This window comes from Xiphophorus couchianus, chromosome 9, assembly GCF_001444195.1.
Source record: "Xiphophorus couchianus chromosome 9, X_couchianus-1.0, whole genome shotgun sequence".
Taxonomy (NCBI): domain Eukaryota; kingdom Metazoa; phylum Chordata; class Actinopteri; order Cyprinodontiformes; family Poeciliidae; genus Xiphophorus; species Xiphophorus couchianus.
Genome location: NC_040236.1, coordinates 10,486,231 through 10,511,465, shown reverse-complemented (window position 1 = coordinate 10,511,465; position 25,235 = coordinate 10,486,231). Strand labels below are relative to the sequence as shown.

At 37.2% G+C, this 25,235-nt stretch overlaps 1 protein-coding gene across 2 annotated transcripts in view; it reads left to right on the top strand.

The window, feature by feature from the left end:
- Window positions 1-2,702: 2,702 nt before the first annotated feature.
- The window catches only part of negr1 (neuronal growth regulator 1), a 173,893-nt gene continuing 151,360 nt past the window's right edge, over window positions 2,703-25,235 (top strand). The window contains exon 1 of one of the 2 annotated variants that reach the window (XM_028028292.1): window positions 2,703-3,494. In XM_028028292.1, the coding sequence (XP_027884093.1) occupies window positions 3,325-3,494 (170 nt within the window). In that variant the 5' untranslated portion in view covers window positions 2,703-3,324. The remainder of the gene's footprint in view (window positions 3,495-25,235) is intronic. The other variant, XM_028028294.1, reaches the window with a different exon arrangement.

Genomic DNA, 25,235 nt, shown 5'->3' with positions numbered 1-25,235 from the left:
GTGGTCCGTAACATTTCATAAATATATTGTATAAAATACCATATCAGCATTAGAAAAATGTAAAAGTAGATCTGAAGCTCATACTTGCAAAAATATAATCACAATCAACTGCAAATTCATCTTAATGGGTGTGCAGATCTAAACACAAAAGGGATTTAATTGTGCCATAATATTTGTTGCTTTAACAACAGATATTATACGAGGGGATGTATACATGGGACAGTTCTTAAACTGGGTAATGCAGTTGGTCTCTCAGACATCGTTCAGGCTGAATGTTCTCGATTCGACGCCTTCTGTTGTCACACTAAATGCTAAATGTTATGTCCATAATGTCATAGTGTAAGTCAGCCGTACCACGCAAACATGCTGTCTCATTAAATGTATGTCATTCCCATGGTTACGGCTGTACAGTCTGTCACGTATTATGTAGGTTAAGTCAAAAGGCTTAGAGCAGAATAATGCAGAGGGGGGCTGCTCTAAAACAAACTTTGCAGTTAAGTCCTCTGTCTCCTTGTGCATATGTGTATATGTTGGAGTTTTCCAAGCCAACTGAAATCCCCATAATACAAACTATATGGACCTTAAGTAGTGTCTTAAACATTCCATGTGTCCAGATCTTACGTTTCAGTTTGAAAGCAGAATTTCATCTCTCTGCTCTCAAAAATTGTAATTGTTAAACTCAAAACTTCTGCTCTTTATCAAAACTCTGACTTCCCCTAGCCCCCCGATTTTCTCCTCACTCTCTGCATAGATCAAATCTGCGCTCGCAAACAACTCTGCTCCTTTACAAATTCTCTTCTGTTTTCTTACAGATCGAGTACCACTGCTTAGCAAAATTTCCAGCCAATAGTATGACAGTGTTCTACTGGGTGCACTTCATAATATCTAGAGGTTGTGCTTGTGTGGCTACAATAGATAGCTGCATCTCCTCTTCTGGCAATGTATCCAAAAAAACAAAAAAACTTCATCTTTCTGCTCCTTCCTCTGTATTACAATGGTCAGGAAGTCATGGCATGTTTGCAAAAACATAATTGTTTGTTTTTGTCAATTTAATGGTTTTCTAACAGGCAAAACTTAAAGAAAGATTTTGGCCATATCGCCTGTTATCGTCTGTTGTGTAAATGGAAAACTGATGACATATCTGTGTTCTCTATAGCTAATATCTACTAAACCCATCTTAAACACCTACTCCTCATTTTACTGATACTGTTTAGACCACATTTCATACAGCAAAGAATGTTTTAGTCCTGCAACCATGCTGGAAATGTAGCCAGTTAAAATAGTTACATTTTTTTTTACAAGGTTTAAATATTTTGGACAGAGGTAGGAAGTTGCCCTACAGTCGGTGGGTTGCAGGTTCCGTGTCTGTCGTTGTATCCTTGGGCAATTTACTTCACCAATTTGCTACTGGTGGTGGCAACATAGCAGCCTCGCTTCTGATACACTGCAAACCAGTAACATGGTATTATCAATGTGTGAATGAGTGGATGAATGGAAATGACGGATTTCATTGTGAAGTGGTGCTGCGGGTTCTGAAAAGCACTATATAAGTGTAATGTCATTTCATTTCATAAGAACAAATGGAGTGCAGCATCAAGAATGTAGCTCAGAAACACTGACAACACCCACTGCATCTAAAATATATCTGTTTATGATGTATTGATAAAATGTTATGTGACAAGTAATGAGAGAGATAGTTGACATAGTGAGTAAGTACTTTTAAATGCTAGTGGTGTCGTGGACCTTTCTAGAATGAGGTAGCCACCATTATAAAACTTTTTTCCCAATAAATACTACCCTGCCAAGGACAGTATTTATCCTTGGCAGGACAGAGAAGTTGGTCTGAGTTGATAGATAAACTCAGATCAACTTCTCCTGCCAAGGATATTATTTATATCCTTGGCATATAAATAAATGTAAATGGCCTCAGCATAATTTTATTTGGCCTCAACTTCTAATTAAAAAAGAAAAGCATACATATTACATCATAGATTAATAGGATGTAATATATTGATTTATTTCACACATTTTATTTATGCTAATTTTCATAGGCGTTGTTCTTAACTAATGATTATCCAAAATTCAGTTAAGATGCAAACTGGAAAATTACAAGAGACCAATAGAAAAATATTTTTTAGTACAGAAAAACATTATGCTATAGAAGCTGTCTCTTTGCATAGTACTGTATGGAAGCATACTATATGAAAGTTTTGTGGAAGGAAAAAGTAAGATAACAGAGATAAAGCAATAAGGATGTATGTGTATGTGTTTTCTTTAAGTAATATATGAACATGAATTTGGGTTGAATCTATAGGGTTGGAGGATTAAAATTACACAGAAATAAATATTTGAAGTCTGGTGAGCTTTGTGTGCTGTATATTTAATCAGTTTTTTTTTATTATACGACACATAAAGAGTTTTACTTTTTGAATTGAATATTTAACTGAACTTGAGAAAACTATCTGATTGTAGTGTAAAGTGCTTTGGAGTCACATGGACTTGAAAAAGCACTATACGTATAGGAGTATATCACTTATGGTAAAAAAAACAAACAAAAAAAAACTTTTACCATAAGTTTTGGGATATTTGTTTCAGTTTAATAACGTCAACATGCACTGATAGCTTACATGAAACGTTAACACTTCTCCCGGAGACCCAATGGCTTCCATACATTCACAAAACATTAGCAAAGTTTACTTGTTCCTAAGGCCGGCCCTGCTGCAGGTGCACATGTCACTGGCTACTTTGACCACAACCCCCCTTGGTAAAAGGGACTTCCCAGATTTCTCATCCAAGAAAAAAATGTCCAGAGTTTTCCTTTGGGATAAGTGCCTTTACGTCACTAGACTCCATTTCTACAAATGCGCGGACTCTTCATTTCCTTACGGAGGGATAAATAGAGGGTGGTTCACAAGTCGATATCTTTAATTGCTCCTGGGTTGTATCAATATCTACCGGTTTTACTGCTCCATCACAAGCCACTGGGAACGGGTTGCCCGGGAAACGGCCGCATGGCAACAGGATCAGAGCCTGGGGGTTGTCTGCTTCTAGGTCTGCTCCCATTTTACATCGCATTTCCTCACTAGATGGTGTGCAAGCCACTGGAGAGAACACTTCCCCACACAGCGAGCTGTACATCCAGCTAAACAAACCTGGGAAACTATAAACCACGGAGCGTTTCTTCACGGGGTTCCGAGGCGGAAAAGTCTGGAGTTAAAGCCGTCTGTCGCTTTTCTCTTTCTTTAAAAAAAATTAATAAAAAGAAGAAGCTTTTTTGGGCAACAACTTGGGAGAGGAAAAAAAAGCGACCACAAAACAGCTGTGATGGACATAATGATTGCGGTGCAGGATGCTTGTGTCTCTGGTCAGTGGCTTACTGCGATCATTTTCAGCCTGTGCTGCTTTCTGCCGTCCTGTTTGCCAGCCGGACAAACTGTGGACTATTCTTCGGTGGAGAATGTAGTGAGCAGACAAGGCGACACGGCTCTGCTGAGGTAAAACAAGCCAACACAACTTCACTTTCTCCCGCTCTTCCTCTCATCCCTTCCTGCAAAGTTAAACACTCAAACACGGTCGTCCCTTACTGGTCTTCCATAGATGTCCATTAACTATTTTTTAAGGCGCTTGGTACATGCGATATCCAAACAATAGATAGTTTTCCCTCCATCCAGTCGATGTTTTTCTTTACGGGAGGGGGTCGTTTGTGCAGCGAGCCCCTTATACAGGACGCTTTGCACAAGTGCATGTCGGCTGGCTGCTAACAAAGTTTTCATTGATGGTTCCCTTCGAAAACAACAGTAAGCATTGAATAAAGAGGTACAAGAGGGGTCTGGTGTGGTTCTGATTCTCCCAGACTGAATTACACCGTTCGCTATGTGCTGTCTGTCGCTTATGTAATTTTGATTACATTATGTTTGCGCGATTTCCACCGTTTTGAACGCGACGGCTGCTATATAAGGGGACTGACTGTGCAAGCTGTGTGTCAGGTTTAGGAGGAAACACAGTGATGTCGCAGTTTCAAAACCGAGGCAAGAAGAGTGTGGCCGCTGCTGATCTGAATCGAGTCATGGCAGTGACGCGCTATCTCCCTCATTCTCCCCTTTCCTCCATCCATCTATCCCTTCATCCACCTCCCCTTCCCTTCATCACGTAGGCTTCGGTGCCAGCTGCCCAGGTAGCTGCTCATTAAGGCTTGAATTAACAGCTCTGGGTGGGGTTTCGCTCCAGTGCACGCATTTTTGTAGTCAAGAATCTATTCCAACATAACCCCCCCCCTCTCCAAAAAAAAAAAAAAAAACAACAAAAAAACCCCCCACTCAAAACAAATACAAATAAGTAAATAAGTTTCAAACTCACTTTAAGTCATCTCCTTAATATCAGTTTTATTTTATGTTTTTAAACTCGTGCTAAAAAACACAAGTTAACTCAATAAAAAGATGCAAAACCTCTTGGTCTACCAGTAATAAACTGAGAGGACAGGCCTATATTTCAATATTAATTCTGCCGATGCTGGCTGAAAGATTCTATGTGTGGTGCTGAATACAGAACAGCACCACACATCAGCTAAATCTGCTTGACTTTTAGTCATTGTTGACTCATACTTGATTGTTGAAGCACTGAGGGGCATCTGTGGCACAGGGTGATCTCTGGCAGCCACACTGAGATGAGTATCATATCACAAAGAGAGTAAATATGTACGCAAAGCTGCAACAAAGTGTTTGAAGCAACATAAGTTCTGCCCATATTAAGGGTGTGACAGTACATCCCTGTTAACAAGATGCTTCACAATAATGGTATCATCACTACTTGAAGGGGTTTTAGCAATCTGTTTGGGAATAATCAATTTTCATTTTGTGTTTTACAAAAAGAATAATGGCTTTGTAATCTATAATGGTGGTTTTGAAGAATCTTCATACAATGCAGTATTGACTAGTTTTGGTTTAACAGCTCTTTTAGATTTCCAACTAGTCCTGACAGGAAGCTAATGAAGGGAATGCTAACTTTTGCACTGGCAGTGGTTAAAGTTAGCATCTGATTCACTAGCAGCTAACTTAAGTGTGAGCTGCTAATTTTATCCTAACCTTTATTCCCACAGGACTTATATCTAATTTGTTTACTGTCTTACAATTTGTCTTTTGTTTAATTGGGTAAGAAAAAAGTTGATGTATGGACAATATAAAAGTGGTGTACAATGAACAGCCAGTATTTGCGGGGGTTAAGGACCACAACCACCTAAGAATAATCGAAATTGGCGAATACTTGAGAGTCCCTCTAAAAATATTTATTTTATTTATTTTAATAGTTCAAACACCACATTAAAATTCTTTTTAATGATCCCAAAGTAAAATTAATTGTTGTTTCTCATGTTAATTCAAGGTTCTTCAAAGAGTTTTTGTAGATGGTGATGGCTATAGGCAAAAAAGACCTTCTGTAGCAGTTTGTGTTACAGTGATTTTGAACTGGGCTCTGACTGAAGACACCGTTTTTCTATGACAGTCTCATGAAGAAAATCCTCAGGGTTGTCCTTGATTTCCCAGGATAGAAAAATTAGATTGTGGTCAGGTTTTTCCAGAGGAGGTCTGGTGTTGGTGCAGGGTGGGGTCATATGGCTGAGAAAGTATCATAATATAAGGATTTCATACCAGTCGATATCAATAATTGATTTGTTTTTTTGTTTTAAATATCTTAAATACAGTCAAACTGGGAATGTGGCTTTTCCTTTTATATTTGCAATTTTCTCTTTGGTTCTACTAATTTTCTTCTTTCTCCATGCTGCTGTTTTTTATTTTTAAGCGGCTGCGAGGCACAGTGGCGAAACCTTAAACTCTTGATGCATCAAATTACTCAACAGGTTGTTGCTAGGTCACCAAAGACTGAGTGAGTTAGTTGATGTCACCAACCTATTGAATTATTGAATATTGTATTGGTTGAATTATCGATTCATATGGATAATGTGTTTATCACAACATATGATGTTGTGATAAACACGACAATATATGTTGTTGTCCCTCTAAACAACAACATATTGTTTAGAGGGACAATATGTTGTCCAACCCTACTTGGAGATATAGGAATCTTATCAACAACAGAACTGATGACTTCATGCATTGTCAGCAACAGCCAAGGGTGGAATGTAACCGGTCGCCAAAATAACGAATAATGATGAGCTCTCTTTGTAAATAATATGGACGGAAACGTACTGCCAGTAGTTCAACGTCTGGACTGCAGATACAACATTTTATTGTAACACATCCTGGATAACACTATCTGTTATTGATAAGCACTGCTACTCCACCTCTTTTGCTTTTCCAGCTTTACGTCTCTGAAAAAATTCACAAATACTGAATCGCAGATTGTCAAGGGTTTATTTGTAAATTTCTTTGCTGCCCATGTAAATGAGTTTCCAGTGTAGGTGTCCAAAAAATCACAGACAATTTAAGGAGAATGGAAGAAAACCAGTACTGCTTGTTGAGAACAAATACCAACCCACAGCACCATCCTTCACCTGCTGCACAGTGCTAGTCAGCTGACTGAAACAAGGCTACACTTTTGTCTCGCTAATAAGAAAGATATTCGACTGCTATGGAAAATCTTGTTTGGGAAGTCACTGAATGGAACCATTCCACTTATTACAGTTTACGCCATTTTAAAACTTTTCTTGTCAAGCTACTAGCATGTCTGTTAGTTTCAGACTCTGCCCGAGCAGATAGCTAATTAACAAGCTAATATTAGTTTGCTATTTATCCATTATTACTCTGTGATGAGCAGAAGAGTAAAAGGGGGCAATATTCCAAGGACTTGTAAACAACTGCTAGCCTTATAATTTCTTAAATTTTTTATATCTGTATATCAAAATTTGAATTACATTAATTAAAAAAATATATCCTCATGGTATAATATTCTGAAGATGATCATGAGAATCTTGGTCCATCTTATGCCTAGATTTGCCAGTGGCAAGTTGGATGTCTGATTCTATTCAAGAGGAAGTCTAATTCCCTGCTACCAGTCTGGGTTGGCAGTGATCAGTGGCAGGAGATTTCCCTGAATCCTGAGGTTTATTGGTTCAGATTATCCCTTTGCTATGAATCAGTCCATTAAACAAGTTGCCTCCCAACCCCCACTTCCCTCAATAGGGCCACACTTACTCTCAAGCAGGTCATCGCAGCAGTAAATGCCACCTAGAAATTTAGATGAAAGGATGTACAGGAAACATTTTCAAGATGATTTCATGGCTAGACTCTCATAGTTAATTAATGGGTTCTTCAGTGCTCACTGTAACCATTCATTTCCCTTTTTTCATATGTTAATGCTGCCAGTATGACGTTAATGCTTTGCTCTGCTTGGACATGTAGACCATATGTAGATGCTAAACATTAATGTTCTTAGTTTGCATCTCATTGCTTAACATTTTCATCAGGGTTGTGGTGATAAAAGCCCCGCTCTGTCTCTGTACTGTCATTTTCTCCAACCACAAGGAAGCAATGCTCTATCATTTTCCCTCTAGATTGAGAGTGCAGCATTGATGGATGAATGAACTATCTCTTTAGGAACTAGCTGCGGAAACAGTGCCTGCCTGTTGAATTTCTCCATTGTTGAGACCCTGGCTGGTAAAGGGCACTTTTACTGTGCCTCAAAGCTGATTGCTGGCTAAGAATGTGAGCATTCTCAAACACTGAAACGCCTAGAAGCATGCAATTATTTACTGCCTCTGGTTTATAAAGTGGCTCCTGAGAGATGCATCTGCTCTCATGTTTATTTCTCCAAACCTCCTTGATTCTTGTTGCTGCATTTTTGCTGGCCTGATTCATGCTTAATCCTTTTGAGAAAGAGTAGTTCACAGGTACATCATCTTGGTAAAGGCCCAGCTTGTGAGAGAGTATTGGCTTTCACAGTGTCTTACTGGTGTATGTTAAAGTTTGGCAAAAAAGGTAATTCCTCTGTGTCTATGAACTTTCTGTGGGGGCACATTGTTCAAATGTTTCAGTCCAGACTTGGTTTGCAGGTTTCATGTTGTTTGGACTCAGATGAATGAACTATTCTAGTATATGACTCAACAGGCTGAGATTTGAAATGGACTGCAAAATGAAAGGGTAGTTTTCAATGCTGCCAGGAAATGCGCAGCATCAGTGCTTGTCTCTTCCATATAGAAAAACAATTGTAATCAACAGTATAAAGCTTATCTGTGTAAATTTAGTTCAAGCAGACTTAGTTCTTTTAAGATGGGACTGGGTCGTACATGAAACTTATTACATTGCTATCCCTTTTTCTTGTATACTTTGATTTGTGTAAAGCTCCTTTATCTTAACTGCGATTAAAACTCAACTTGATTACTGTTGTGGGTGAGATTTTTATGCATTACAGCTGAAGCAAACAAGGACTAATTACAGAGGTTCCAAATGCTTAATTATGTTTTAACTTTACTTCAGACCCCAAAATACTTTCATAATAACAATATTGTAAAGGGATTAAATAATTGTGATTGACTTTTTTAACTTTTACACACAAAGAGTTCATCATGCATTGTCTGTGTTGACTTTGTTGACTATGTGGCATTCCAATCATAACTAATAAGTAAACTCCCTGGGGGATAGGTAGATTTTTTTTCTGATTACAACTGAATATGGGCAAAACAAAACAAAAAAATTGTAATTTAGCTTTTAAAGCTTTATTTTAAGTTTAAAGCAGAGTCAAGAAATGCAAGAGAGACTATACAAAGAATAACAAGATAATCTTGGCTTATTTATGTTATTTAGTTTGACAGCTGGCCCTCAGCCACAAATAAGGCCTGCACCACAGGCTTTTGTCTCTGTAATGGTGCAAAATTGACCTGTCACTTGTTTGAAAGTCTGGTATTCGTATAAATCTAAAATCATTGCCACACGTCAGCAGGCCGCTTGATGAAAACCTTTTTGGGCTGTACACAATTGCTGCAAAGACTGGTTTTGTAGCTCTATCCTGGACAAAAATGGTGCCATGCATCACTTTCCTTTTCTGTGTCATTATTACGGCTTTGAAAGGTCTTGACATTTACTATGAGCACTTGTGCCAGAGACGGCGCCTATTTTAAATGGCTTACTGCCTCCCCCCACACATGTACAGATTCTAGTGGGATGGAATAAGATCATATTAAATGACTGTTCAAGCTCCACAGGATATAATTTAAAGGAGGAATTGTTGACTGTCTTCCTAACACAGACCAAAACTAAAGCCGAAGAGTGTGCTAACTACTTTCAGAAATTCAGCACTTTTTTAATTAGGCCAAAGCCACTTCTCTGAAAGCAGTATCAACAGTATGAACTACTTCATTTCCAACAGCTTGAAAGGGATGGAGCTTATATTGTGTGCTATGAACACATTGGCTACCTGGCAGATATCAGCAGTACCATGCGCTCGTTTAGGTGAAAACCTGTTTTGCCTCTTACGACACATCTGGGGGCACACCTGAGTCTGTCACTGTTAATTAAACGGCAAAATCCTCTCTCCTGTTCAATGCGGCACATGTTTAACGCAATCTGTGCTGCTCTCAGCACAATGTTGCCTTTCTTTCACAGCCTTTCTGCTCCTCGCAGTCTCCATTCCAAGAGGAGCCAATGTTTTGGTTGTCATTTGATCTCTCCTCAGCTAGGGAATAGCCATGATCATGAATAAAACTGTGTACATGTGGGAGGGGCTCCCAGATGGAGCCATCTCTAAATAGATATTAGTGATGATGGGAAGCTGACTGTCTCCGCTGCCAGAAAGCTAACATTAGGGAGTATCTTCTGTTGCTTAAGGGAGGCTGACTAACTTACTCATTAGATTCATTACTCTGTCTTCTTTTTGTAAGTGATAAGTATTAGTGAGAATGGAAACTAGCTGTCGATGTGACATACAAAGTTTGCCATGGTTTGTGTTTAAGTCCTCAGGATAACCATAAAAACATGTCTTCAGCAAAGTAGCAAAGTATATTATTTGTTTTTAAATTTTTTAGGTTTTATATTTGAGTAGAAAGGGCTGCACAGTGGCGCAGTTGGTAGCGCTGTTGCCTTGCAGCAAGAAGGTCCTGGGTTCGATTCCCGGCCGGGGTCTTTCTGCATGGAGTTTGCATGTTCTCCCTGTGCATGCGTGGGTTCTCTCCGGGTACTCCGGCTTCCTCCCACAGTCCAAAAACATGACTGTCAGGTTAATTGGTCTCTCTCTCTAAATTCTCCCTTGGTGTGAATGTGTGTGTGCATGGTTGTTTGTCCTGTATGTCTGTGTTGCCCTGCGACAGACTGGCGACCTGTCCAGGGTGAACCCCGCCTCTCGCCCGGAACGTAGCTGGAGATAGGCACCAGCAACCCTCCCAACCCCATTAGGGACAAAGGGTGAACAGAAAATAGATGGATGGATCTGAGTAGAAAGGGGGTAGTAAAATTCCATAGGTTGTCAATACTTTATCAAAGATTAAGTGCCTGCTAATGGGCTAAAGACTGATCTCATTTATCTCATCTCCTAAGAAAAATACAGTTTTAATTGTTTTGTTTTTGTTTTGAGCTGAGAGGATTTTGATGAAAGTTTGTAGCTTTGTCAGAAAAAAAGAATTATGTTATGCTGTTTACATTTGTCTTTAACCTGTAATTCTAACTGTTGCATAAAAAAGCTACATGTTTGAGTTTTTATGTGTAGATTGACTCTGACATTCACTATGTCAATGATGCAGGGTCACAAACAGCAATGCCTTTAATTTAATCAGTTTTTGCAGATTATGAAACTGGCAAAAAAAAACTTATGGTTTTCATTATATAAGTCAGTAAGTTTACTTAAAGAGTTTTATAAAAAAAAAAAACAATAAGAAAAAAAAGTTTTCTTCATATGGAAACAAGGACCATAATCCTTGATTAGTCCTGACTAGGTAGTAAAAGTGAAAAATTTTAAAGTTAAAACTTGCTGTAGAATTTATTGTGAATGATATGTTGCAGTATTTTTGTCTCAGATTTTGAAATAGCATTTTCTGCATTTATTTTTATGGGAGTGGTTCGGTTTTAACTAGCTTATGCATTGTTTGCACACAGTTTTTACTGTTTTCTAATAAAAGTTAAATATAATAAAGTTGATAGAACTTGGTGTATTTTTTCCGCTGGTTTGTTCAGTGCATTTACAAGTTGCTACCTAAAGGTTTAAAAAGGTCTTCATCTATATTGTGCATTTATATGCAAAATGCAAGCAAAAACAAGACCTAACAGAAAGCTACAGTAGGTCTTTTGTCATTCTTGTCTAGAGATTAGCTTTGAACTGCCTGTTTCTTTTGTCTTCATTGACAAATGGTCCAAATAGTCCCAGTCAGAATGGAATGTTATTTCCATGATTAATCATGTTTTACTTAAAGATTGGAACTTGGCCATATATTAATATATTTCAAAACCATAAAAAAAATAAATCTAGTGCTAAAATTAGAGGAGAGAGACACTTAGCTTTGTCGGCATGCAAAGCAAAATCTAACTTTCTATAACCTAATGGTAAAACTATGAAGTGCCACTGACATGCTTAAACGAACCAAATTTACACACTATGAGCATTTTTCAAATGGATTATATTTGTGGCCATGATTTTGCAGACAAATCATTCCATTGTACTTTCTGAAAATTAAGCTTTTCTATTTCTAATGTATTTCAATTAGTTATAAAGTGATTGAGTGCCCTGGTAAATTAAAGCCTAAATAGAAATGCTTTTTCAAAGTAATTTTTTCTATGGAAATAGATGCTATGTTAGGCTTTAAAGCATCTTTCTAATACTCTTATAATCACTACAATTATGGAGGATAGAGGAAATAATTTGGGATGGAAAATGGAGCTTTCACACATTTGAGGCTCTAAACGTCCATATCATTATAATAATTTGGCACTAAAATATCACAGAGACATTTTTATGCTGTGTAAAAAGGCAGTGCATTGGAATTGAACTCAACAGAAAGTGTATAGGCACTAGCAGATTATATCATCTGTTTAAGTTTAAAAAGAAGGAACTTGAAAGATAATTTTTCTGAAGTTCATGTCTGCCTTGTTGGTATACTACACTTTCTTGTAATGTCAAATACACTTAGAATGTTGTACTGTTAAAGTAATTGGGGCACCATTTCTCCATTTGCTATTTATATCTACAGTGCAAATACATTAGATCAAGTGAAAGGAGTTCTTACAGACTGCTTAAGAAGATAGTTGGTGTGGACTGACTTGCAGAAAGCTGAATCAGAAATAGCACTGTTTCTCTGCATGTTCCTTTATTGGCAAATCATTGCTTTGTTGTAAGATTTTGCTACTCTCCGATGGTTTCTGCAGAGTAAATTTGTTTTACCAGCTCCTTGTTGAATGCTGCAAAGCCTTCTTAATCATATGCCAACTCTTGCAGCCTTTAATCACTGAGAGAACCCATTCCTTAGAGCCCCTTCAATTACAATCCTTAATCAATCAGTTAGCATCTCCTCGTGTTCCATGATAATTAGTTGTGCTACTCTGACAACATTTTGTAATCTCATCACTCCCTCCCCAGTAGAGCAGTATATGGAAAGCCTGGTTATGTAGCTCATGTTGGCAGGTCATTGACAGCATCTACCATCATCCACTGTAAAGTTTAGATGCTCTGACCTGAGTTCCACCACACACTTGTCTTTACTTTTTTCAGTGTACCTCCGTGACCTAGACACTAAAGGTGGGAAAAATATCACCTCTGCTTTCTTCATGCTAATATTTTTCTCATGCTTGAAATCTTAGATATTTATAAGAAGTGGGTGTGAGGTGGAATCACCATCAAGACAATAAATTTCCCTGTATAGTGTGGCCTATGACACTACCAGCCATGGTTGATATTTATGAGTGAGCATGGCTGGAGGGAATGGAGCCAGACATTAGTCTCGTCCCATGGGAATATTAAATCAGATGTGTTGACACATGGATGTCTTAACGATGTCCTTCAGTGAATTAAAACCAGCTAAAGAGATTTGAGATCTAAGCTGGAATGTTCTTGTGGTTTAATGAAATTCAGTCCTACCTATATATCTTGGTTTTACATTATATTATGCACATGGATAAGTGTATCTTTAATACCCTCCAACGATATCCTTCAAAATATTAGAGATGGCTTGAAGTTTTCCCACAATATGTTGGCTGTAACGTGTCTCAGTTACATTAAAATGCATTTAGATGCCTTTGAGCTTATCACTGTGTACATCACAGTGGTAAGCTCAAAAAGATTAATACCCTTGGCAGATTCAGGTTTAAAGTAATCTTATCAGTGTTCATGTTTCCTTTGACTAAATTCTTAAGCTTTGATTGCTTCCATTTTACATTTTTGACTTGAAAGTGCCGATCGATCGGCCACCGATCATAATTGGCCGATTTCCATGAAAAGGTGTATGATCGGTGATCGCCAATTACGCCAATCTTGTTGCCAATCACCTGTATCTCGTTCGCAGGATGCGAACGAGATACAGGAAGAGCAGCTGTCTCCTCTTTCCTTCACACTGCGCAAGCGTGCAGCAGTAAATCCTAAGCAATGTGGTGTGGAACTTGAACGCTCTGAGAGTGAACGGGAAAGTTTGCGTGTTGCAGTGGAAAATTACCTCCGGGGTGAAGCATGTCAAAATGCATCAACACAATGAATCTAATGTGACATTAGAAACAAGCACTTGACAGAGTTTGGCTATACATCGAGGCTCAATGCAGGAAAAGAGGACATCCGGAGCAGCCAGTAAAGCAACGCACAACTACTAACTCACCCGGATTAGCATCACGGTCAGAAAGCTAAACATATAACCTGAAAAATAATTTAAATCTTCAAGCTAGCGGTGTAAGATGCTGGTTCTGTTCTCGTTGTTGCAGCACGTAACTTAAAAAAAAGAAAAGATTTTAGATATGTATTAAAACTTTCGCTGCCCTAACACAAAACAGATCATCTCTGAAAAAATAATCGCTGTCTTCTGCCTCCTCCTGGGTTCTGCAGAATGACTTTGCTCGGTCAGAAACAACCAATCAGAACCAACATTAATCAGCTAGCCATGCTATCAGGAAGGATCGTTTATTTTGATGCAGCCTGCGTTTGACTTTGAATGAGTGTCTCCTTTTTTACTTGACATTATTTGATACAGGCAGCATTATGAGATTTATTTGATTTATGTATAAATTAGGCTGTTGAGAGCCTTACTGTTAAATATTGTTTTACTGATTGCAGGTTTTTCAGTTGTCCTTTTGACTGAGTAGCTGCTGTATTGCGCCTGCAAGTATGTTGCATGTCTTATGCCTTATTGCCAGATCATTTTTTAATTTTGTCAGATCACATAGTAGCATTTATACCTAAAACAAAAAATTAACAGTCAATCCAGGTGATCGACAGAGATCGGCCTCATTGGTGATCGGAATCGACAGCAGAAAACCTGATCGGAGCATCATTAGTTAACGCATGCGAATAATCTGAAAATGTCCTCGATTTAATATTGCGTAATGCAGATTTTGACCTAAAAGTTTCCCTTCCGCAGAGGGTTACCTCGTTCACAGGAGTGTGTTATGGGCTCGACACATGGGATGTGAGAAACAACAATGAGAGATTAACCTTTTACGCTGATGCAAGCATCAGGCATCAGGAAGGAATGGGACACCCAAGAACTAGAAAATGAAATATGTCACATCTGTCAGTTGTGCCCTGAACATGTTTGTTACTACTTGTATGCATGTGTAGTGGAGTAGGTTTCCCTTAGGTGCTGCTGAATACTGGGAGACTATGTTACCTGCTTTCTGCTGAAAAACAAAATTAAAATAAGAAAAAAGTAATAAAAGAACAACAACTGCACTCATATTTATATTTCACGATTACAAGTTTAGGCATAGTGATTCATTGTGATTAATCACAGCGTCACAGTGTGATTAATCTGATTACATTTTTAATTGATTGGCAGTACTAGTTTAAACATAACCAAGAACAAAATAATTTTCAATATATATGTTGTATTTGCAAAAATAAACACTTTAGACTTGTCTTAGACTTGTGTTCTAAAGTGTTGAGACTTGAATTTAAGGCCTGGAATTAAAGTTAAATAAACAACTATTTAAACTGTATTTATTCATTGCTATCATCAAGAAAGCATTTAGAATAAGGAAGCCACAAATGGCTGCAATGATTTTAGATGTAAACAATTTTCTATTAAGAATGTTTGATTTATCAATCTGGAATGCTTTTGGACAGTGGGCAATTTATATCTGAGCAAAAAGGAAAACAAATAATAAATAGCCCTTGGAGTTTTGAATACCCATGCATGGCTGAATGTTCTGAAAAAAGATAACAACTGTAAGATGTTAATGGTAAAATTGTGCTTAAGGTTTATAAATTGTGTCCAGTCTTATTGGGCGAGAACACAGCATGCATTTGATGTGAGGATTTTTTTGTTATTCAAAATTTGACACTTGACTTGAGCTGGAAGAAACTGACTTTTCTATGGCTAATATATGATCACTTTAAAAGACAGCTACTTTCTTTTCGTTTCCAGTTGTCCATCATCGACATTTCCTCAAATAAAACTTACAGACTGTAATCACTTGTACTGCAGTCATCTCTGTCATATTTTCACAATGGCTGCTCACTCACAATGGAATAGAGGCCACACCAGCTAAAGGAAGTACATATTGTCATAATTCATTTGTCTCATTGTTGGCATGGCTAAAGAATTTTAATTGGAGTTGTTCTCAGAAAGTTATGGTGATGTTTTTTTTTTTCTTCTTCTTTGCAGCTTCGTAACGTGCCAGGATTTCTGATTGCTGTAAATGTTTGTTAGAGCTGAGTAATTAGAGAGTCTGTGTTGATAATAATTAGTAAACATAGATGGAAGTGGGAGAGCAAATCAGAGTCATTGAATGGTTCTACATTTTGCTTTCAAAGGGGTGAAGATAACAGAAGTGTGTAAAAGACTCAAGAGCTGATTAAGGAGAATTTATCTTGGAAATATTATAACACAATGCTGCAAAGGCTGGAATCAACACTGGATTTGAAGTAATATTTCAATCCATTTTTTCATTTTTATTTAGTGTCCAACAACATTTTTAGAATCACAAATCATTATTTTTGTCAGCTACTATGTTTTATGGAAGATCCTTGTGGAAAGAACCCAGGCCGGGACTCAAACACAGGATCATCTTGCTGGTAATAATTTATAAAGACTACAAAAGGGCATTCCTGTGATAAATATTATACCACTTATATAGTCACACTTTGACCAGTTGAGGCATGAATGAAGAACGTCCGTGGCAACCCAGAGGTTACTGGTAATGCTTTAAGAACAGATCTACTGAGCTTTCTAGACTGTAAGGTGGAATTTCTGTGGATTGAGTTTGGTATAAGAGGGACAGTAGGCAGCATATTCTTTTACCCTTTGTAGAATTGAGGAAGTAATGAACAAAAGTTTAAACATGCAGCTTTTACTAACAAAGTATAGTATGGTTTAGCTTACCAATATTATATTTGAATATTTGAATTAGATAAAGTGTAGTAAAGCGTGTTTGACCTTAAATACATTTATTCAGCCTTTTCTTTTCTTCAGACCTAAAGTTTTCATATCACAAAGCACAATTTGACATTTGATAACCTAAGTGAATACAAAATATCTTTCATTCTCATGCTAACACACAGAGGACATTAGACAGCTTTATAATAGGTATTGTTACCCATGTTTTATTTTCTTATTTTATGTGCATAACATAATCATAAAACACTGCAGACTATAAGTTTGCAGCCTCGTTTACCTCTAAAATTTATAAGAGTGATAAATGCCCCTGCTGCGTTCAAAAAAGCTTTGATAAAATACATAGTGAAGGATTCAGTTCATTATTGCTCAATAATTACCGAAAGTCACAGGGGAAGAAACAAAAGTCGTTTCTACGTTACGTCGTGCCCTCCGCTCAAACTGACTGACAGGACTGACATGTTTGGAACTATTGAGAGCTATGTGAACCACGTTATCACGTATCACCTAGTTCAAAGAGTGACATAACTCTCTATGGTGATGCTTAGTCAGTTATCAGGCCTGGGTGTAGCTTGCAAAATTGATCCAACTTTCCATTGTGTGCGTAATGTGTTCTTTCATGATTTAAAAAGGATAATACAATCATTTTAAAAGTAGATTTTGTTTTTACACAGGCTATATTTGCGATTAAAATGTGTTTTAAGATTAAAACATGTAACTGTGACTAAAAGATCTGTACAAAATATGTACTACTCCAAATGTGTTTTCACATCATTAATATTTTTCACTTAATGAGGACCTATTATCTGCAGTGTCGCTGCTCTCACACATGGCATATGTGAAACATATTTTAGTTCAAAGCTGTAATTTTGAAGTTGAAAAAAGGAAGTTGTATTGTTTTTCTGTTTAATACCAGATGTGCAATGTTCAGATTGTACACATGGTTTGTTACTGTAAAATTACACAACCGCAGAAAAATAAAATAGCTGTTTTTCTATTGGAATGCAAAACAGGCCCTTTAGAACTTCAGATATGTGGCAGCTTTGAAAGAGGTCATTAGTCAAATGGTCAGTACTGGGCTATTAAAAAGTGTTAACAGTATTATACAGTATTCTTACACAAACGTTTGACAGTGTTTTATTATAATAGCCATCAAATCACAGCATATCATTTAGTGTAATGAAAAAAACACTCTACAACAATGTGCACATGTTTAATAGTGAATTAATCAACTGATCCATTAGACTGCTGCTCATTAGTTTTCTAATTTTAGACGAGGGGGTGATGGAGAGCTAGGCTTTTAAGATTCTATGATTTCCTCTCACTTCTGTCTTTTTTCAAGCTCTTTGGCACAGTCTGATATACTTTTTTTTCTCTTTTTATCTGTCTTTCTCACTGCTGTTTTCTCTCCCTAATTGCATTCAGAGGTAAGCAAATGCAGTTGTGATCAGCTTCTACCCAGTGATGGATGAGCTGTCTGGTGTTCTCGGTGAACCCTCCAGAGGTTGTTCAGTTGTATTTAGTGATATTCTATGCTGTTTTGTTCTGTCTGATGCTTAGTTGAGAGGAGAGCAGACTATCTTTGCAGTTAAGAAAAGCCTTCAGCAATGTTCTTTGCTCTTCAGTCAGTCAACAAATACTCCAGAGTTTTAATATTACAGACACTTAAGCAGCATATACGCATAGCTTCAGGCTAGGGAGGATTGATGGTGATCACGCAAATCTCAAGAGAATCCGGCTGCTTCACAAGATAATTAGAAAGTTTAGTATTCATCCAAAATATGATAATAGCTTATCTTGATGACACTATTTTTCAGACTACATTCTTTTGGGCTCGTGACATTAGTTGGAAGTTTTGAAGTTACTTGTTTCGGAGAAATGCAAAAAGTATGCATCCATAATCAAACAAACATCCATGTACAAACTCAACTTGTGACCATATTTTTTTTGTGCAATTTCTCAGCTTGCATTGCTAATAGTTGTTAGAACCTCAACAATTATAAAATCTCACTGGTTTTTATGCAACTAGAAAAAAGCAGAGCACAATATGAGAAAATCTTTCAATAGCTTCCAATGCTCTCTGTAGCACTGAGCATCATCTGAGTCAGGAAACTGCATCTGATGCACCAAGATTTAATTCAAAAATTGAATTAAATTTCTAGAAATTTTAAAAAAGTATTCCCATGGCTATAGACTAATTTCTTGCTGTGGTTGTACTGGGGCGCCTAACCTTTTTTCATATGGGCATCCAAATTTTCTACCACATCACTTTTAATATTGTAAAGTTACTGGTTTATTACTATTTAAATTACTGTCCATAAATACAATATTGACTTGTTATTGATTAAAGCTGCAGTATGTAAAATTACAAGTGGAACATTGTTTTTTCATTGAAATTTGAATTATTTGTATATAAAATAGTATTATTAAGAAAAACAAAAATAGACTGAGTTAGAGTTCATATCCATGGATTAAATCATGGATTAATTCATTTTAGGTAAAATGACTTGTGCTGAACCAATGTTTGTTTTAAATCTTATTCACATAGATATAAAGCATGTTTAAAGCAGGATGAAGGAAAGTGTATTTGGACTTCTTCATAAAGTCCTTTCACCATCACATCCTACACCAGTATACAGATAAAATGTAACAAAGACAACTTGTATAACCTTGTAGCATAAGGTAAAATGATCCCCCTTTGGGAGAAATAAATGAAATAAATTGAATGTAGTTCCATTCAGCAGCTTAAAAAACTGTAGTTTCCTTTTTTTTAAACTCATCAGTAGCCTTAAGGTAAGCCCCTTGAGATACTCATGCCTGGAGCAATGAAACTTGCTGACTGTTTAACCTAGGGATGCAAACAGTTAATCAACGTACACTTAATTGTCGAGTAACGGCTTATTAGATTAAAATTAGTTCCATTCGATTAACTAGTAACATCACATTAGATCTTCTTTCAGTGGCCACCATCCAGGACATGATCTTTATTCAATCGATAAGATCACTCAACTTTAAATGAACTCATTAATTGATAACTTGCATCCCTAAGTGCACAGCAGAGATGCATGAGATGTAAACCGGGTGATAGACAGGTGGGCGTGTTGCATGAAGTAGTAATGCTAAGAACATCCGCCAATCATCATCATCGATTACATTGATGAATTTTTTTAATTGAGGCAGAGGCAGGAGTTTAATGTTATTAATGCTAACCACACTAGCACTGTGGTTAACCTCTTAGATGTCTTGGGCACCTAGTCTCTACAAGATCCCCTAGACATTACAAAACTGTCAAAAATCTGCCACCTAACTGATCTTTGCATCTCTTTCTACAGATGTAGATGTAGATCTTTACAGACCCAACATTAAATTACTCTGAGTGCTTCACAGCATGTTTCAGTTCCACATAATACCAAGTTAGTGTTATCAAAGGAAGGATTACACTCCAAGCTAATTAGCATTCAACCCTTGAGGTAGGAAATAATGTATTTCTATGTTATGCAGTGTGTGCAGCTATCATTTCCTTGTCATGTAAAAATGTTCTTGCCAGTTTTGGATTTCATACACATACTGATTCATCTTACTGTATTTTGGATAAAACCCCATTTCACAATAATACTTCCCTTAAGCATGCAATCAGCTCCCAGCTTCTATAGCTCATGGTGCAATTTCTCACTCAGATGTCTTTCTTGGAAGTGAGTAGGCCACGTCTTCTGCCTCAAACCTCAATCCAGGCAGCGTCTTTGATTTCAGTGCAATGCCCTAGCGTTTTTCTCTGCACCGTTCGAGTGCCACTTTCATTTCAGAATATTCACCCCTTGTTATTACCAGTGCAGTTGCTAATGGGTATGCTTTTCAAAGCCTGAAGATGATAATCCTGTCATCTTTGTTTTCATGGTCACCTCGGGGCTATTCAACAACTTCAAAAGAGAAAGAAAAAAAAACCCTCAGCACTGTAGTGTTTGAGGTTTGTTCTTGCTGTTGTGTTCCATATCTGCCATGGCAGGCAGAGCTTCATGTGGAAACAGGTGCTTTGCCGAATGACTTTGGTGGTGTGCACTGGCTCACTTAAGGGAATTTGTGGGCCAGATGTTTTATTATGTTCTGTTAGTGTTGTTGTCAGTGTTCCCCACTAGACAAAGGAGTAGGGGCAAGATGTGGCTTGCTTTAAAACACTTGCAATCTTTAAAATAATAGCTATCAAAATTATTTTTTTCCAATTTCCTTTTTCCAGTGCAACACCATATACGGCAATCGAAGTAAACATGAAACCAATCAGATATATCCAAGTTTATGTCACACTTTTGACTCAAAAAAATTGGCTGTATTTCTGTTTTTGCATCACCTAGAAGCAGCAATTTTTGATTTGATTGTAAGGACACTGGGAGAGGAGAGTCTTCTTAATTTGTTTTGGTGAGTAAATATTTGTAGATTGCATGGGATACATCCGTGAAATACAGATGCTCAAGGAATCTTAAGTGTTTACAGTAAATACAAACCAAGGCTTCTTCACTTATCTTTGTACATGACATGAATTCTGACACTGACTGAATTAACTTTAAGACTCTGGAACAGAGAAATTGTAAATGTATGTTTTTCTCTTCACAATGCACACTGTGCTCTTGTTTCACTATGACATTTTATGAGTAACAAGTCTTCAGAATCTAGCGGCTTTTCATCAAAAAACACCATTGTAAGCTCAATACAGTGATTATAGATTTTTGTACCTGCGCATGCATTTTACTATTTATATTTTATGAAGAAGACAATGATATACTGGACAATAATGGTATACAGGTGTGTATTGAGGACAGTGTAATTATTATGTTTTTGCAACAGTAGCATGATGTTTTTGAACAGCTGGGGAGCCACTTTGCTGAGACGATAAATATTTGATATTACACATCTAATTTGCAATTTGACATCAAAATTGATGAAGATTTTCTTCTCTCTTAAACGCCAGAATTATAATAACCAAATGTTTATACAAACAATCTGATAAATATAAAATAAAGGTAATATAGTACAGTGAATTAAGAATAATAATTTTTTTTCCTGTACAAGCTCAGGTTTCAAGGTTAAACAACTGCTTGATTTTGGAGTTTGAAGCATTATTTACATATATATTGTTATAAATTGCTGTCTGATTAATTAGGATGCATTTTAATCATTAAAAAGAGGTCTGGATGTTTTACCTTTAATGAAGATCACTCCACTTTGCTGTCTATTTGAATATGTGCTCTTGGCAACAAAGAAATCTTGATTTTGGATTTGCATGCATTTTAATGAAAAGCCCCAAAAGGCTTTCAGACTGTCTCTCTCAAAGCCTAATGCACTATTATCTTTCTTTGATAGTTGGACTTATTTTAAAATTAAAGTCATTAGTCAGGACAGTTTATTTTATCAAAGAAAGTTAATCGGGGATGCAAAAAACATAATGAAAAACGTTTTATGTTTTATAATAGCTGTATTTACCTATTTGTTCTTTTTTTTGGGTATAATCCTTGCATCTTACTATTCTAATTGATGTGACAAAAAAATGCACTGTATGGATTACATATGTGTTGTGCGTGGCTCCTACATTTTTCTCTTATTGAATGAATGAATCAGTATAGAGGAGCCATCTCATATCTTGGAAATTGTGAGTTTGATTCCATCTTCCTCTTACGATGTGTAAGTTGCCTGCTAACTTTGTATAAGTGTATGAAGGCGTGCACGTTTATGAGTGCAAATATGTGAATGTGAGAGTACAACGAAATAATTGTTTTTTTTATAATTGGTGTCTTTGATTTGGTCTTAGATACTCAAATTAGCAAAGACTAACTTTAGACATGAAAATATAAGGGCCGGATAAAGAGCTGTAAGAACAAAATAATGTGCTTTATGGTCTGTGTGTATGTGTTAATGTGTGTTTATACTGATGTCTGTCTCCTCTGTGTACTGTAAACATGTATTAGCAGGACGGTTTTGAATGTGTTGACTGACAACTACTACATGCTATATTTGTGCTGTACTTTATCTAAAAGAAAACACAATTAAATAATTAATGTTCAGAGCACATGCAATTGGCACTTACCAGTTGCTTCAAATTACATTTCTTTTAAATCTTCAGATTACTTTTGTACTTTTCTATCAACTCAGCTGTCATTTGACAGACTAATTTACTCCACAGATTTATTTCTTATCGGAAACTTAATGAGTAGACAGAGACTATATACTGCCCAATGAATAATTCATACAGGAGTGGCTTTATAAAGATTAAAATAGAATTTAGAAAATAATGCTGTAAGCTTTTGTAAAATGCCTTTAAACTGATAATCAACTAGCGATCCTGTATAAGGCAAGTCAACAGCTAAAATGTTGAGCTGAGCTTCAAAGGTGCCTGTTAAGCCCAGATGATTCAGACAGAGTAAATTTAAAGGTCTCTTTTTATATTATCATCACCTCCTCCTCGATCTTAATTCTTGTGGTTTTTCACTTGGTTGTGACACTTTGGAGCCTCTCCTGGGTTATTCTGGCACCAAGGAAGTGACAGGTCCTAATTATACAGCCATGGTGCAGAGACACTTAAACATTAACAATTAGGTAGGGATGAAAGCAGAACATGAAAGAAGGGTAATAACAAGTAGGGAAAACGAGAGAGGGAGAAAATGAATAAAAACAATGCATTTTGATGGGTTTTCTAATATAACAGGCAGGAAATCAGGTTTGTGGAGGACAGATTTAGAATTTTCATTAAAAATCCTAATCAAATTTTTAACCACATTCATTAAATTTTACATAAAACATTTTGTGTGTTTTTTGGTAGTTGCCAATGCTCTGCCACAATTTCTCAGCCCTTGTGTTGAACTTTTGTCCTTCATTGAGAACCCAATAACGTACAACAGACCGTTATTAGATGCTTCCCAGCCATATGGTTAGCAAGCATAGTAATTGCCTCATTCGGCATTAGGGCACATTGTGGATGAATCCGTGATCTGATAATGCCGCGATGTTTAACAAACAGTTCGAAAGGACACTGGCCTTCTGTTTATGCTGCCAGCTGTAACCCTCCCAGCTCTAAATGGATTAATGATCCCGAGGTTGTCAGTTTAAACCCGGGCACAGAGGATACAGCTGATGTGTCCTTGAGAGAGTCACTTAATCTAAATTGTGTCAGTTAATATCCATCTCCGTAAAGGCTTTACACACATATCATAGGTTATGTAAGTCGCCCTTTATCAGGTAAGGAGAAAAGAACAATGCAATATCATTTGGCCACTTGGCTCAACATAGTCTTGGCAGTGCCAAGCAGCCCTGGCCAAAATTAAACTGCTTTGTCATTGGAACTATAATGTATCATATATGCACAAAGATTTTCTTTTTTGTTTGTTCATATTGTTGATACAGTGACTCTCATAACTGTTCACATCTCTGTGATAACAACAACAAAAAACAAGATAAATTTCAGGCAGATTTGTTCCACAGTGTGTAGTTTGGTATAATGCAAGTGACAAACAGAATTTTTTGTTTTTTTCACTTTTGCACTATCTGGCTAAAGCAATAGTGTGCAGAAAGGGTAGAAAAGATCAGAAGGATGTCATGTTTTAAAGTATTAATCAGAAGAATGGCACAATAAGCTATATTTTCGTACTGTGGTGCACAAAAAGACATTCAGATAATCACCCGAAGAGAGCTGAAGGCGAGACATTTTCTCACAATCTCAGAGATTTGGACCTTTGCAAGATGGGGAAAATGCCAATGCAGATGTGGCATTTTGCTACATTCCTACCAATAAGGCTGTATTGCTAAACTTAGTTTAAAATGTGTATAGATGCAGTCAGATTTATGCATCTGGGTTATTTCACCATTATTGCTTAAAATGACTATTTCTGAAAGATTTTTGTTTCTCTGTTGATCTGTAGTTACTACAGTATATGAGTTAAAAACTCATAGAAATGATTCATCATGGTCATATTTCTGTATGTCAGACAAACCTGGGGTCTGGGGTGTATACACTTCCAAGAGCCAGTTCATATGATTCACCTGTTCCAAATGTAAACTCACAAGTACTTCTCTTCTGTCACTATCATGGCACAGTATCTGGCAAATGTACAGTACACAGTAAACAGTCCCACAGTGTGTTTTCTGTGTGCAATGTTTAATCAAAGCAGGGTAGCTCAGACACTTTGCTGAGTGGGTGGTTGGCTCAGACCTGGAGCCCACATACGCAGGGCGGAGAGTTTGCAGGGTTGCCCAATTAGTGCTGAAAAGTGTAGCACTGTGAGAGCGTGTCAGCAGGGAAGTGTGCACCGGAGGAGGCGTGTCATCAATCATCACTTCAGCTCCGGGCTTTTTCCAACCCTTTCCCCTGTCTGGCAGGAGGAGAAGGAAGGAGAGGCAGGAATGACAGCGGCCAGACCATTCCAACAATGACAGCAATGACGGCTCTGAAAGTGACTGCATTGAAGACTAACTCTGGGCATCAGAAAGGGACAGTTACATCTTCTGTTGGTCCCTTTTTATTGTTTAAGATACTTAGGCTGCGGTCTGAAAAATAACAGTTGATTTGAGTGTGAAGGATGTCGGTTTAAACTGGAAGAGCCAAGTCCTTTGAGCCATGTGACAGTTTTAAGGGAAATGAAACAGATTTTCACCTAAGCATTAAGGGCTCTTCCTTTGCCCACATTCTACATCTCAGCAATGTTTAATTAAATCAGGGCTGGTAAATTTTGCTGACAGCTACACAAACTGACAAGTAAAATGCGCTGAAAAGATAGCTCAGCCTCAGCTCTCA